This window comes from Mastigoproctus giganteus, chromosome 3 (genome assembly GCF_048544385.1).
Source record: "Mastigoproctus giganteus isolate SK-2022 chromosome 3, ASM4854438v1, whole genome shotgun sequence".
NCBI classification, from domain to species: domain Eukaryota; kingdom Metazoa; phylum Arthropoda; class Arachnida; order Uropygi; family Thelyphonidae; genus Mastigoproctus; species Mastigoproctus giganteus.
In genome coordinates this window covers 164,820,135-164,836,876 of record NC_143577.1, presented here as the reverse complement: position 1 = coordinate 164,836,876, position 16,742 = coordinate 164,820,135, and the positions used below count along the sequence as shown (strand labels likewise).

Here is a 16,742-nt window from a genome sequence, read left to right as displayed (position 1 = left end):
CTGGATCTCATGGTCAAAGCTGAAACAACCATCAGGAATGCATTTATCCGCACTGAGCATCTCGTCATGACACAGAGAAAGCCTTTGACACCACATGGTGTTTTGGTATCCTGAGTGATCTCGATTCCCTTGACCTGAGAAGCCATCTACTATATTTCATACAGAATTTTCTTCAGCATAGGTCTTTTCATGTTCTATACAAGAAGAGAGAGTCCCACAAGGCTTTGTTCTCTGTGCCACATTATTCGCAACAAGAAATCACATGACCAAAAACATTCCCAACGCTGTGGATTCTTACCTCTATGCCAGTGATCTGACTGTGTCTTGCAGTTCACAGAACGTGAGTTTCATTGAGCGGCAGCTCCAAATCTCAGTTAATAATATTTATCGACTATCTTATCAGAAGTCTAGAGTCGTTCACTTTTGTAATAAACGGAAGATGCATTCAGATCTCGAGCGACTCATAACAAATCATCCTATCTCAGTTGTGAACAGCATTCGTCTGCGTGGTCTGATTTTCGATAACAAATTGAAATTTTTGAAATACGTTAAATATCTACAGACAACTTGCCAGAAAAAAAAAAAAAAAAAGAATTTACTTAGAGTTATTTCTTCTACATCATGGAGTGCAGATCATTACGCCTTACTCGTTTGTATAGCACCCTAATCAGATCTCGCCTTGATTATGGTGCCCAAGAGTATTCTACTAGGGAGAGCATGATGGCATGGATTGCCCCTATTCAACATTCTGTTCTTAGGATTGCTAAAAGGGGTTTATAGAACGTCGCCAATTCAAACCTTTATATTGAAGCCCATGAACTTCCCCAAAGCCAAAAAAAAAAAAAAAAACCAAACTATTATTTTTAGGCCACTCGAGTAATTAAATTCATCTGCCGTGCTGTGTGTCTTATGTTTGTTAACTGCATGTCTTCTATGGTCCATTTGGCTGTTTTGATGAACGGGAAACCCCAGTTTCTGGGGGAAAACCTTGCTATTTACCCCTGAGACCGACTAACTCAGCCACGGAGTGAAAAAAGGCCATTAAATTTCCTCGCGTCATCGACGGGATTCGAACCCTGGCTTTTTCCACCCGGTGTGGGGAGGACGGTGACGATACCACTGTGCTACCGCGCAGACTCCCCAAAGCCAATTACTTCTTAATTACGCAGCTAACGTTTTCAAAGCCTACCTATCCACACCATTAGGTCGATACTTGATGATCCGCTGTTCACAATGTATTGCAAAAATAAACCCAAGGCAGCTCAGCCTACTGGTATCAGATTGCAGGCATTATCACAAACGTGGAATATACACATTGACAAAGTTTTCCAATATCCAAACAATCCAGATTCTCCGTGGTCTTCTGTTAAACCATCCTGTGACAGTTATTTCTTAAACTGTGGAAAGCACTCTCTTGCAAATGTTAACATAACAATTCACACCCAAAATTATCTGCATTTTACAAAATTTAAACTGATGGGTCAAAGTCTGACTGGGTGCCGCAGCCGTCTTCCTGCATAAAACCATTTCCGTATCACTTATCGCTTAATGCAGCAGCTAAATTATACGCCATCAGTCTTGCACTAGAAGATATTCTCTATCTGTCCATCCAAAAAAGCATGGTATATACGGTCTCCCAGGTGCGCTTATATCTTTACAGAATATCTCATCTCATACACATCCTTTAATAAAGTACATAAAATCCAAACTGATGCATATCCAGAAACTCCAGCGAGTGGTCATCTTCTGCTGGATCCCAGGTCATGCTGGGAAATTAAGAGCTGACTCTCTACCATATCATACCTTGCGATGCTAGTCTGTTGGAGTTTTTTCACTTTCTTAAACAGATAAAATGAATGTGCAGGCTATGCCGCTTCCAACACAGAATTATCACATTATTATGTTCCATACCTTGACTGCAAATGTAATAAAGAAAATTATGTGGGGAGCAATGGACACTTCAATGGCAAACTGAAGACATAATAAACTCCTTCAAACAAAACCTGAACCGCAGTAATGGACTTCCAGCTTCCGTGTAAACAGAAAGAAGGAAGTAATCCAACAAGAGCACTAATTGGTCACAGTTAGCTTACTCACTTTATCTCCTCACAGGTAATGATCCTCCTCAATACCCGCAATGAAACTCTCCGCTTACAATGAAGCATATTCTTGTTGAATGTACCTTGTACACTCATGCCCGGCAAGTCTCATTGAGTTAAAGAACTCTAAAGATTCTTTACAATAACCTTGAAGAATCCCTGACGCTATACCAAATCATACGTAACGATGCTAATCTTAATAAGAGAAAGTGTGAAACATAGGGTCAATGTCCATGCAAAGAACATCTACCAGTCACTCTACACATCGAGAGTATTCGACCTAAACAGACAAAAGAATAATAACTTTGTGACGACCAATCCATCTCATGAACATGTTTAACAGAACTATGAAACGCTTCTGGAAGTTGAGGAGAGGGGTTTCTCTATCAAAGGTCGGTGCAATTCTGGAATTCCTCAGGAATTCGAGAATTACACCGAGTGAACTTTGCATCAGATACCATGGAAAACTGGGTGCATTCAGGGGGTAACTATTGACTGTATCAAAAAGAGTGCTTATTTCGCGTGAACACCATTTCAGAAAAAGCAGTGTTTATTAAAAGTGCCTTCTTTCTCCTGACAGGTTCTTCCACTGAATGGACATCTGGTGTTTCCTGAGGATGCCACCGTTGAAGTTGGAGGAAATGCCGATGCCTCATGCGAGGGTCAAGGTAAATGATGGTGATGAACTTTTCATGCTGATTAATGAAAAATACGAGGTACCGAACTAAATTTTGAGTTATGTTTTTGATTTAGCATATATTGCAGTGTAAAAATTAATATCCCGCTAAATGAGCTCAAAGCAAAAATGCTTCACAGCTGCCAATTCAAAACTTAAAAATAGTTCGACCAAGTAGAATACTTTTCTTTGTTTTCAACTAAAGGAAAACTTTAGTCAACAAAATTTCGTACTGCTGAAACAAAAGCTCTGTCTTTGACTTCACTCACTTTACCTAACATGCTACTTCAACCCAGTTTCATATTGCCCTATGAAAGCAACTACTCACAATGGAACTGTTTTCGGGTATTTTTATAAAAGAGTGTAAAGAGTCAGTGTTGTTTGGACAGTTATTGTCAGATCTTCAGAAAGCGAATAGGTATTCCACTGAATGCAAACAAAACCACTCCATGATTCAAGCGAAACAACAGCGCGAGAAATACCAAGAAATGAGGAACTTTGGAGATGGCCCTTGCAATAGAAAGAAGCGGCCTTTATGAGCTTCTTCACTCCTCTACTGAATACGATAATGTTCTTGAATTCTTTGTCATGTGAATTTCTCTGATCCTGTGGCTAATCCCGTAGTAATAAACAGAAAATACATTTATCTAAATGGCACCAAATAAATCTCCAAACTTTATTTTACTTTTGTGTATGATTTGAATCTTTTAGGTAATATATTTATATTACCTAGAAAAATTAAGTATATTTATAAAGTACATTTAATTGTTATGGTGGAATAAATAATCGTCATTGGTGACCTGTCTTTTAGAACTGGAATTATATTAAAATACCAAAATTCCTATTTTTTTTTTTCACATTAATTTGCACAAGACTACAATTTTAAACAGATGATCAAGAGACTGGGTGTTCCTTGAAAATTTCGACAGAGCAAAAGTGGATGACCTATTTACGATATTCAGTATTATGAATTAGATTTAAATGACACCTGGATAGGCTCTTTAATTATAATTTACCCGCTGCAAGTCCTCTTTTTCTATTGAGGAAGTAACGTTTGGATAAGCGTATATCGAGATCACGCTCCTTTATGTAAAGTATCACTCGACATCCCAATACATCTAGTTGGTTGACACATCGGCAGAATAAAATTTAGGGAGAGGATGTACTGACGCCTCATATCCTTAGTTACTTCACAAATCATCCAGGCTCATCACATCAGAAATCAAAGCAGACCATCCAAAAGATGTTCGGTTTATCCACCCGAAACGGCTAAAGTTAAGTCATTAAAGAGATGACAGAGGATTCAGCTGAACTTTAAAAAATGTAGTCTCGCAGATAATGAAAATTTAATTTCTCATTTAACGTTATATTCAATTCTCTTTTGTCTAATCTGTTGATTAGCTGCTCTTCTTTTCTTTTTCAGACGTTGAATTTAACAACACGGAGACTCAGGACTGGTTTAATCCTCTCAACTGGAATATATCATCGCCTGTAGCCATTCGAGTAGGGGGAAACAATCCCCGATCCCCCGTACCTCACTCGGAACAGATCCCTTGCACCTACGATGATGTCGAATTTCCTAAAGGTACAACGTTCAAACTTTCCTTAAATGGATTCGACATCAGCGTGAAGTCTGTCACGGTAGATGGTGTGGTAAATATCAGCTTCAAAAAATTTTAAACATGTTTCGTAATTCTTTCTAGAACATCGCGAAAAATTGCAGACATTTATGCTTGTAAACATTGCAAGAAGAAATTATGTACAACGGAATATTTAGATATTGTAAATGTAATTAATTTTATCAGGATATTATTATCCCCAAGGTTTTCTCCAAAAATGTCCACACCCTGACACATAACTGTTCTCTATACGGAATACAAATAGCAATCACAAAAAGTCACAAGGCTTCAGTGTAAATCTCACTGCAGTAATATTACCATCCAACTCTCGTAAATGTCTGCTGGAATGAGAGGTTCGAATATAACTTCTGTCTCAAACGTTCCAGTAATGATTTAATAGCAAAACCTAGACTGAATTTATTAACAGAGGAACAAAAACACGCGTTTAACCCTGTTTGCTAAAGGGCAATACAGACTCATTTCGTTATAGCCATTCAATGTACGAGAAAGGACGAACAAAGGATGAACATTCGTTGCTCGATTGTACGTGTGAGCGTGGTGTGGTTGTCTTCGCAATGGAATTGAGACGGTTGATTCCCTTCATCAAAGTGTAATGTGACCTCTACAGGTGCTGCAGTTGAAATGATCACGAGCCTGACATACTAGTACCATATTTTGAGAGAGGATCTGACGAAGAAGATGCTAGTAAAAGTCATGGGGATGGTTCTAGACAGAAAAAGAAAGTATTTTAAATTATTCCTTTTTTTTATCATTACTGATAATGGTTTGCCTTTGTAATAGTTGGAAATGAGAAGAGGGGGAAGAAGCCTGCTTTAAAGAAAACTGTCATCATTTCTAAAACTGGTACGTTTTAGAAACGTCTTTGGTTATAATGGTTGATTCTATGCATGGGTTTTACAAAAAGAAAAAAGTTTAAAATATTATTTTAACAGCATCACCAGCGCTTGTTGTTCATTGCCGCTATGTTGTATTTATCTGTAGAAGTGTGTTTTCACCTGGAATAATTCACTGAGAACTCTACTCCTCCAAGCTGTGCCAAGGAATAGGCGAATGGAGTGCCCACTTCGGGCGTATTTCTGCTAAGGAGCGCAAATATAAAATAAATAAATTTTAAGTTGTAGTGTAGGGAGAACAATATTAGATTGTTTGCTCCAATTATTAAGTTAGCTATGTTGTATTTATACGGTCCTGTTGTACGGTCCTGTTCCTCCACTTCGTGTAAATATTGCCTCGATTGAAAAAGACTTCAGAAATTCTTCAAATCTTCGCGAATCGAATCCAGATCTCCCCAAACAAGTGGTAGACGACGATATATCTTCCCGACTAAATGCGAGGAGGACAGTTTGAGTTTTACAGACATTTATGTCATGCTTCCCCTCTTTATAAAAACAGAAATTAATAGATCTTACAAATCAAGGCCATGAGTAGCTTGCCATAAAGAAATCCCATATCGAATAATAGCTGAAAATGTACATGGTCATAAATGAGTTAGTTGCTGCTGCTCTGTACTCGCTGTTAGCACAAGTGATTATAATCACCACGCAGTGCAGAAAAAGCCTCAGTTCGAATTCCGTCAATGCCATGAGGAATTTTTATGGGCTAGTTTCACAACGTGGTTGAGTTAGTCGGTCTCAGGAGAGACTGCATGGTTTTCTCCCAGAAGCTCGGGTCTTTCATCGAGCAAACCGATCTAAGGATACAAGCACACAATATACAGGCGCCTCATAGCCTTAGTTTCTTTGGCGTTTAACACACATCTTACCCAGCTCTTAGCATTTCGAAATTTACGCAATCCAAAATTATGTTGCACAAAATTATCTTGAAATAAGATTTCTTGATATCTGCTTTTTGTATATATGGCTATATACAGGGTGATTCACTACCAGTGCGACAAACTTGCAGGAGGTGTAGGGGGCACAAAGACGAATCGGAATCGCATAGCATTGCAGGGTCCGAAATGCCTTCGTCATGCGGTAGAGGACGTTGAACGGGAGGTCGCGTGAACAGCGATCCCGCTGGAAGTCAGCATTTGCGAACCGGTTCCCGAGGCAGTAGGATGGACGAGTATTCAAACGTTGAACTGGCCGACATGCACCTCGCGTATGGAGCTACGGACTGTAACGGGCGCGCCGCTCTGCGCTTGTACCAGGAACGTTTCTCGCACAGGCGTGCTCCTCATCATACGATTTTCGCACGTGTGCACAGAAGGTTACGTGAGACTGGTTGTTTCACGAGAGGTACCATGAATCGAGAGCGAACGACGAGGACGCCAGACAATGAGGAGAATGTCATACGTCTTGCAGAAGGCAATCCGAGTACGAGTACTCCAGCGATACGCCAACGATTGGGTATTTCCCAATCCACTGTATGGAGGATACTGTCAACAAACCAAATGAGTTCATACCATCTGCAACGCGTCCAATCATTGGAGCCTGCGGATTATCCACTCCAGAGGACTTTTGCTACTTGGTTTCTTCAACAGAAACGGTTCGCAAATGTTGATTTCCAGCGGGATCGCTGTTCATGCGACTTCCCATTCAACGTCCTCTACCGCATGACGAAGGCATTTCGGACCCTGCAATGCTATGTGATTCCGATTCGTCTTTGTTCCCCCTACACCTCCTGAAAGTTTGTCGCACTGGTATCGAATCACCCTGTATATGAGTATGCGAATGCTTTTTGTGGTACCCAGAATATTTTTAAAGGCTATTATTACATTTCTGGCGTATATTTTTGTTTGGAATATTTGTGCTAACGCATAATATTACAATTGCAAATCACAACTCATACTTTGTTATTTAGTTGGATCTAGGTGATTAACCATAGTGACTCCGGATTCTATTGGTACAGCTTATTTTCTCCATTTAGCTCCCCGTTGACATCCTTCAGAAATGCTTTGTAAAAGAAAGACACGTTACAAAAACCATAAAATTTGATTATATCTAGGTCTTCAATGTGTAGGAGAGCTTGCTTGGTTCGTGACCGAACGTGAGACATTTTAGTTAGTAGTGCCGCCTGATAACCAAAGCTGATCCTGTTGTCCATTGGCTTTCGTTTTGGTTACCTTCAGATCACGAGGAACAGACAATGCGTTGAACCCTGTCCTTCGGGATTCAACCTTCAAATGCGGGGAATTGCATTGGAAGGAAATGATTCAGAGAGAGAGAGAGAGAGAGAGAGAGAGAGAGAGAGAGAGCAAGCAGCAATCATTGATTTCTGATTAATGCGAAAACCATGTTGATCAAGATATTCAGAGAATGACTCCAGTGAGTTATTTATGTGCGCAGTAATTTGTTTAGATTATACCACAGAAAAGTGGTTGTAAATTAGCATTGGTATAACTAGAGCCTTAACTTTGAAAGAATGGTGGAAGAAAGGCTTACTTCCCTTAACATCACGCGAGGAGTGCTCAAGGTGGTGCGCTATCACGGGAAAACTACCTGACGGTATTGAAGATAGATATTTCACCTGAAGAGGTGACAAGATAGAGAACATCATTCCGCACATGGTAGTACTAATCTTCCAGAAGGTAGGGCAAGGCAAGGGCAAGGCAAGGGCAAGCACATTATCAAAAGCTAAATAAAAGGTAAAGATATGTCGCAAATATTTCTGCATTAGTCTCGAAAGAGAATAGGATAGAGCTGTTTATGGAATAGGAGATTTGAGGAGGCTGTTGAAAAAGTTGATTATTTATAAATACTGGCAGAAACTTTTTCTGGTAGTTTCGTCATAACAGGTTCTCTTTTCTGATCACAGATAAAAATATAAAAATAACGTAACTGATCCATTGTGAGTGTTAAGTGTCTTGTTTTCGAAAAGCGCATGTACGACGAGTCATTTTCGTTGTTTGAGGAGAATTCAAAATCATAACTTACATAGCAGTCTGGGATGGAAATTCTATAATAGCAGCTTGAGACCAAATGAGTCAATCGGTTGTGATTTGGACTAGCACTCATGACACTGTTCCACTTTATGACAACTTTTATATTTCGATTCATATTCGTATTTTCAATGAAAAGTACAAAATTTACTGAAATACTAACAATATAATACTTTACCCGTGTTTTTTTTTGATCCAGAAATATAAAGGACAGGATCTCCGATGGATGATTGCTACCAAAACAGGCGAAGAAATATTCCAGGGCCAGGGTTCGATCACTTCAGATCAGATGGAGTGCTTAGATCCCAAAGGATGTCTTTGTGGGAATAACAAACCTGATGTAAGTTTATTTATAATTTCAGAAGAAAACTGTTCATAAGTAGAAGTACAGTCCAATCTCAGTGGTTGAGGTATATGTTAATGCTCGGTGTACAGCAGCAATCCGTGTTTAAATGCGTAGAAATAAATAAATTTTATTAGTCGAATAAGAATAAAATGTTGATCATGTGTCGTGTGTATACTGTAATTAACAATCTTAATGACATATTTAATAAATGACCATGTTTAACATGGACAATATTGCACCTTGGTTAATTGAGACTGACGTATAAGAACCTAATATATTCACATTTACGTATACTGGCACATGGTAGTACTAATCTTCCTGATAGTATTTCAGAAATGAACAGGAAGCACAGATGCATTGCTTTTAGTTCTTTATTTGTAACTTCCCTTGTGTAATTTTATCTAATTTAAAGTTCTCAGGCATTGAGTTCTATGAATGAGGCCTTTAAGAATATAAAGGGGGAGGAAAGATAAACCCTGTTTAGTAACGTAAAACTGTCAATTAAAGAAAAAGGTGAAAGCAACAGTTATTCACATATTTATTACTTCTGCGTCATTTTAAGAACAAAAACGAAGAGAATTAATAATCATCTCCACCTTTCCTGTAGGTTGCGCAAGGGAGGAATTATTTTTTTCCGATCACCATTTAAGATCGATTTCTAGGATTAAATGTAGGTTTGCACTAGTATTTTATATTCAATGTCTTTCATTGCTTTGCACAGTATGAATAAATTATATTGTTGACAAATGCAACACGAAAAAAGTAGTAGCAGATAAAAAAAGTTCTTCCTTTATTACTGTTTGTCCACACATTTCTGTTCCGATGACGTCATGATATCGGCCGAAGTTTTAAGTACAAAAAGAATATCTTTAATTCTTTCGTCATAGTTTTCGTATTAACATGTAGTAATTGTTTGTTTGTTTGTTTTTAACAACAGATTATGAATAGGATTTGTGCAAAACAAGCGAGTCTTTGTCCTCGGTTGGACTGTGTGGATCCAATTCGCCATTCGGGGCACTGCTGTCTGATGTGCGGTAAGTCATTGTCATCTCATTTGTGTCTGTGAAAAGGTACGTTTGCAATGACCATGTTCAAACACAATTCTTAAGCTATTTACGTTAGTTAATTCGTTTGTTTTGCGGACGCCTACACTTCGATTTCATGATCGCCGTGTTTCGGCAACCAATCAGAAAAAACTGCAGTAGTTACGGACCTACAAGTTCAGCCTCGCGGTAGCACGCTGGTTACGATTGCCGTCTTTCCGCATCGGGTGGAAAAGACCTGGATTCGAATCCCTTCAGGACAGGGAAAAATTCTTACTGGCTTTTCATTACACCATGCTTGAGCCGTCTATTTTAGGCGAAGATGGCTCAGTCACTCCTGTCGAAAACTCGGTTTTTCTTTTCTTTTTTTTTTTTTTTTCGGATAAAACAGGCAAACTGACTATAGAATTCTTTGATGATTAAATCTTAGTTGCTTTGCCCCCAAAAACTTACTAACAGGTTCTCCAGTTGCTGCTATTAATAAAAGAAAATAAATGAAGTTGGGTGGCTGATAATATCACCAAAATTGGAGAATGCTCAAATTCTCCACCTCTGACAAATCGTGTCTAATTGTTGTGCAAATGTACCAGGAGTGGCAGACAATGAGCAAAACAACCAGCTTGCACAAAACCCACGATGCGAAATCAATGGTGGATGAACAGAGCGATGCGGACTAAGAGGACGGTTCACGTTGGCGCGAATTACAACGTTCCCTCTAGTCATTCGCACCATCGTGAGCACCATATAGCGGAAAAAATTGGTGTACTTGCGGATGGATATCAGAACAGACGGTTGTTTTGATGTGCATTGCTCACTACACGCCACGGACATCTGCGGTTCACTTCGTGCCTCATCCAATTACTACACTTTCCAGTCATCCGCAGCCTAATCACGGTTTTCTGGAAGAAGGAGGGTGATTATAGCCACCGTGCCACAGACCTAGTGAACAAAATATTCCCTGGAGCACAACAGTCTGTCCGCATCATGCATGTGTGAATCCAGAGAATATTTTGTTCACTAGGTCCTGTGGCATGGTGGCTATAATCAGCCTCCTTCTACATTGGGTGGGCCATGAATATCGAAGTTCGAATGGCGCGAGGAATTTTTATGGGCTTTTATACAACGAGGCTGAGTTAGTCGGTCCCAGGTGAGGGTCGTGTGGTTTTTAATCCTGAAGACTCGGGTTTACCATCCAGCAAACAGCAAGCCGAACGAAGGATAGACACAGTTACAGACGCAACATACTAACCCTAGTCGCTTTGTCGGTTAACACATATCTAACCTAAATAGGTCCTGTGATGCATGTGCAAGAATGTTTAGAAAGCGGATACCTATTATGCAATTTCTGCCAGCCATATTCGTCGATATTCCTACTGTTTCCTGATGGTGTTGGCGTCACCTCAGTCACCTCACCATCCTCCCGGTGCTGGTCCAACAGAGCTTTAATTGTACCGATAAAAACTGCTGTTAACTATCAGTTGAAAATGAAAAGTAGGCTGGAGTAGCAACACAGCAATAAACTAACGTACTGTATTCTTTTGCGTTTGGCTAATGAACATGCATCGAAAACATTAGGTTTTTATCTAAACATTTCTTCTTTTTTGTCATTATTAGGTGCTGTCTTAGAGATGGAATATTACTCTGGTTTCCGGTTTCTAGAACTACAACAGCTGTTCAGCAGTTTCCTTAATAGGGTGAGTAAAAGCACACTTGTGCTTCTTATTTCCTCAATTTTAAGCTTGTTTCCCAGAATTTTCTGATTTGTCAGCTGGAAAAGAAATTAGGCGTGTGTTTAGGCTTGCGCAAGCTCCTTGTTAAATATTTGGGGAATATTCGAGCCCCTTGTTAAAAAAATAGTCTGATAAAATTTAAACAAACTTTTTTTCACCGCAGATGATCCGCTAATATTCCTAAAATCTCTACCACTGATGAGCCCAGAATTGTACAGCAGTCTTTCTTCAAAAAGACGTCCCCAGCGAAATTTTATAATGAAACTGTGCATTCACAGTTTCGCGATCAAAGTTCATTTTGTTCAAGTAACAATTCCAGACGAATAACTTTTTTGGGGTTGGGGGGACTAGTTGGGACCTTCCGAGGCCAACTGCAGCCGGTCCGTCCCTGGATTTACTGCGTCAATTTCTGGATTTACTGCGTCAAAAGAGAGCACAAAAGAGTTTCTCTTTTGTCCACAACATTACGGGAAATATAATCAACGACTAATCTTCAATATGGACAGATCGGAAAATAAAGTCTGCACTTTTCATTTTTAAAATTAATATTTAAAAAACTAAGTCCAGAAAGGTGTCCTCAGATGCATATGCTGAAGTCTTTCCAGAAAACAATAAATCAATCAATAAACTTTTGCTCATCGCATCTTTGGAACAGAAATTTACTTTCCACACTGTGGTACCATAAGGAACATGAAACATTTTGGCTAATGTCTTTTATGAGTCTCGCACGTGCTCAAGACGAGATTCTCTTTAATTAGATTTCTTAGATTTTCTTATTGCGTTCTCCTTCGGCATCATTAATAAGAAGTCACTGATATTCGAGCTCGATCAGGACGTTCTTCATCCTGCAAATTCCTTCACCCTTTCCATCAGCAACCACCATAAAACAATGGCTACCACTTACGAACATTGCTATCTCACCATACACAGTAATTTCCTCCTGAGTGTCCGTTGGTTTTTTTGCCATTAGCCCACATAACACTGATGACCGTCCACACTTTGTGTCTACGCGATTGATCATTCCCAATGCGAATACATCAGAGCGCAATCACATCTGAAAGTAAGTTCATCAAATCACTTTTATCTACGTTTTTAACGTAGAATTACACGGATTTTTATACCACATCACGATTTATTTTAAATTACTCGTACAACGTCGAAGATTTTATTTTCCATCGTACGAGAAAATTTAATAAAAATCTAATTTTGCTAATAATATGAAGCGTTTTAATTCGATTATCCGGTATAATTTTACATAAATTCAAGATGTTCATTTTAGAAAATTGTAGTATGTCGTCATAAACTTCTATTTAAAACATCCTAAAATGATCTTTGCATTGCATTAGTGTAAAAAAAAATGGCTTGAGAGAACTAACAAAATATCATTTTTTATATATTTCTTTTTAAATTTTTATAACTGCAATGTGGAATAGAGTAACTGCATGATATATTTGTCAGTATTATTTTCCATTCTCTTTCATACTGCAGGAGGAGTTCAGCACTGTTCAAGGATACTTGTACAGGAGCTCGGAAAGTGAAATACACGCAGTATTCATGGACAGAGGGGATACTCGAGGTTACGCGAGTCAAGTAGCCCGGTTAATGGAAAAGGCAATCAGAAAAGGTCAGTGTCAAATTAGTTCTGCGTTGTGACCATGTTATTAAGAAAGTTTCGTCTTACAATAATACATTATTTCGTCTTAAATATATTTATTTTAGCAATAAATATATTGCTAAAAATAACTGCATGTTTCAAAGAACTTAATATTGATACAAAATTTCATAACGTGTAGGCTCAATTTTTGCTTTAATTACACATTATACCAGGTGTGTTGGCCTGGACTGGTCCGGCCTAAAGCCGACGTTCCAGCTCATCCTTAAAGGGTTCAATAGAGTTAAAAATCGTCGCTCTGGGCAAACCAATAAAGCCATGCTCTTCAAATCCGATCACTACAGTCTGTGTTTATGACATGGTACATTGTCATGCGGAAAAAGAAAAACTCTCTCTCTCTCTCTCTCTCTCTCTCTTTCTCTCTCTGTTTCTCTCCATACTGCTACCACAATGTAGGAAGTGCGAGATTATCCCAGAATATCAATATACCGTATAACAATCATTGCTCAGGAACGACGGCTAATGGCTCAAGTCTAAACCACAAAAATCCCACACCGTGACAGCACCTCCAAACTTCGCAGTTGGAACAACTGACTCTTGTAAATAACGTTCTCCGGACATCTGCCAGCCTCAAATCGAAAAACTGCGTACTATAATTTACCACTCAATAACACAGTAATTACGAAGGGTGTAAGCCAGGAAAGATGACGCTGTACATTGCGTGCTGAGGTGTTAAGTTTATGTACATCAACTTTTTCGTAATATCTGATGCAATACAGTTTCCTGAGTATCGTCCTTTCTTATTCTTCTTTTGATGCCGTCTTCTATTGGAGGTTAGCGATCGACACGCTGTACTTCTCTCTGTCTTGGGCTAGATGAAAAAGATCCTCAGCTGATATGCCACTTCAGTTGCAGATGTTTTTCAGCCAAGAAAGTTTCCTCCTCCCCACTTCTCTCTTTCCCTCTATTATCTGCGCGGTAGCACAGTAGTATCGTCACCGTCCTCCCCACACCGTGTGGAAAAGGTCTGGGTTCGAATCCCGTCGATGACGAGAGGAACTTTAATGGGCTTTTTTCACTCCGTGGCTGAGTTAATCGGTCTCAGGCATAGATAGCAAGGTTTTTCTCCCCAGTAACTGGGGTTTTTTCGTCCAGCAAAACAGGCAAATCGACCATAGAACATACGCAATTTTCAGACACAAATACGAGTTAATGTATTTAATTACGGGCAACCCTAAAATAATATATATATATTTTTCCTCTATTATTACTTGAAGCAATTTATACAGGGTGTTTCAAAAATGATGGTCAACACTTTAAAGGTGAAAAGTACAAACTAAAATAAGCAGAAAAGTCCCAGTGAACATCGGGCTGCAAATGAATCGTTTTCGAGAAATTGCACATTTTCTGTTAAGATCCGCCACTGACTATGGGAGCACTAGTTTTGCAAAGAAGCTGTGAATCCTTTGCTAAGGGTGGTTTTATTAAACATAAGATAATACATTATTAATTTTTGGTTTCAACACCACAGGAAAATTACAGATGTTACAGGATGTTCTTTCTGGCACGCTTTCCTCAACATCAGGTGTTATGCTTCTGGGCCTACCTGCTCGTACTCCATGTGTGAAGCGCCCATGTTCTCTAAGGTGTTGATGTACCCTGATGAATGTGAGCCTGTTGGGCTGCCTTCGGCGGGGAAATGCTTTTTTGGTACAAACGTGCAGCCTCGAGTGCACTGTCATTGGCTTTACCATACATGAAGTGCATGTCCGCATACTCTTCGTTGTTGTAACCTCTTTCCATGTTGATGTCCTTTGACAAGTACTAGTATGCCTACTATGTCTCAAAGCATTGAGAGAGGGGAAACGGAGAGAATGAGCATAACATAACCTAAACAAACATGCCAGTGGTGGATCTCAACTAGAAATGTGCAATATCTCAAAAACGATTCACTTAAGGGCCCATGTTTACAAGGCTTTTTTTGCATATTGTAGTCTGCACAGTTTACCGTTAAATTATTGACCATCACTTTTGAAACATCATTTCTAAGGATGTGTCCCAGGTAGGCAGTTTTCGTTCTCTTCACTAAGCTGAACAATTTACGTTTTCTTCCTGCTCTTTTTAAGACTTCAATGTCGGTGATCCTGTCTATCCAAGATATTTTTAGCACGCGTCTGTTGATCAACATTTCGAGGGCCTCTATTTTGTTCATGCTTGATGTTTTCAACGTCCAAGTTTCAACTCCGTATAATAGTATGGACCATACATAGCACCTAACTAATTTCAGTCTCTGATTGACAGATCTAGAACTGTACGTTTTCCACCTGTATGTTTTCCAGCTGTAGTAGTACTGTGATGTTTCCATCTGATGATTATGTCAGCCACTTGCTGCAAAGGCATGAATAGATTAATTTCTGAAATCAGATCCGATAAGAATAATCAATTGGAAGTCGCTAAGCTCAACGCCTTGATCCATCTGCTGTATTTAGTAGATCTGATTACTTCTAGCGTGAACGTAATTTCTTTTATATCTATTATTGAATACTCATCATCATTATCATCAGCCATGTTTAATCCACTGCAGGATGAAGGACTCTCCAGCAACTTTCTAGTTTCTTCTGTTTTGTAGAATAGCCATGCATTTACTGCCCACGAACTCTTGAATTTCATCCGCTCATCTTCGTTGTTGTCTTCCCTTCGTTGTTCGAATACTATTGATAATATAATGTACTTTCAAACTAAAGAAATTTGAGTGATGCTTATTTCTTTATGTCCCATCCAAAACAGAATGGTATGATGTTTCCAACCCGATGAAGATTACTCTTTTCACGAGTTCAGGAAGGTTAAAGCAAATACACTGCTCGACAAAATGTTTTTCATGAATATTTTATTGTGATCAGTACATCGAAGCCGAATGTTTGATATAATAGGTATTGTGACATGCAAATTCCGAGTATGCAATAGAAATCGATCTACCACCTAACAGAGCCGCACATGCAATTATTCATGCTTATAAAAACACAGATTGAGACCACATCACTTCATTCCCGTTCAATGGGATTGGCATAGCCACATCTCCAGTACTCAGGATGGCAAGTCGTCGTCGTCGTTTAGATGATTCTTTGGGATTGCGGGCTGTTGGACAACTTGAAACAGGGCAGTCGCCGGCGGAAGCGCCACGTTGGCTGAATTTTTCACTCAGCGTCGTCTCGGCACTATTGAAGCAGTTTGTCTGTGCTAGTAGCACAGTGGTTTCGTCACCGTCCTCTCTACACCGGGTGGAAAAGGCTCGGGTTCTAATCCTGTCGATGACGCGAAGAACTTTAATGGGCCTTTTTACTCCGCGGCTGAGTTAGTCGATCTCAGGCGTAGATAGCAAGCTTTTTTTCCCCAGAAACTGGTGGGTTTTTCTTCGAGCAAAACAGGCAAATCGGCCAAAGAACACACGCAAATTACAGACATAATACATATACAGTACGGGGATATGAAAGAAACGGGTGGCCCTAATATAATAATAATTTGAATTTTTGAATCCTATTAATCCCAAACCACCACAGAGCTCGTCGAAACTGGTGCCATAAACATGTGACTTGGAGCCCTGGAAAATGTGTACAGTTCTCTTCTCTGATGAGCCCGTTTTTCACCTACAAATTCCAGTAGTTATTTCATCTGGAGACAAGGAGGAATGCGGTACCATCCCTTCAACATCAGAGAAA

General features: G+C 39.3%; 1 protein-coding gene across 1 annotated transcript in view; it reads left to right on the top strand.

The window, feature by feature from the left end:
- Amnionless (amnion associated transmembrane protein) overlaps positions 1–16,742 on the top strand; it is a 38,707-nt gene that overhangs the window by 10,816 nt on the left and 11,149 nt on the right. Inside the window, exons 3-8 of the mRNA XM_090369477.1 lie at positions 2,680–2,767; positions 4,199–4,428; positions 8,495–8,635; positions 9,579–9,675; positions 11,299–11,378; positions 12,903–13,038. Coding sequence (XP_090225603.1) covers positions 2,680–2,767; positions 4,199–4,428; positions 8,495–8,635; positions 9,579–9,675; positions 11,299–11,378; positions 12,903–13,038 — 772 coding nt within the window. The remainder of the gene's footprint in view (positions 1–2,679; positions 2,768–4,198; positions 4,429–8,494; positions 8,636–9,578; positions 9,676–11,298; positions 11,379–12,902; positions 13,039–16,742) is intronic.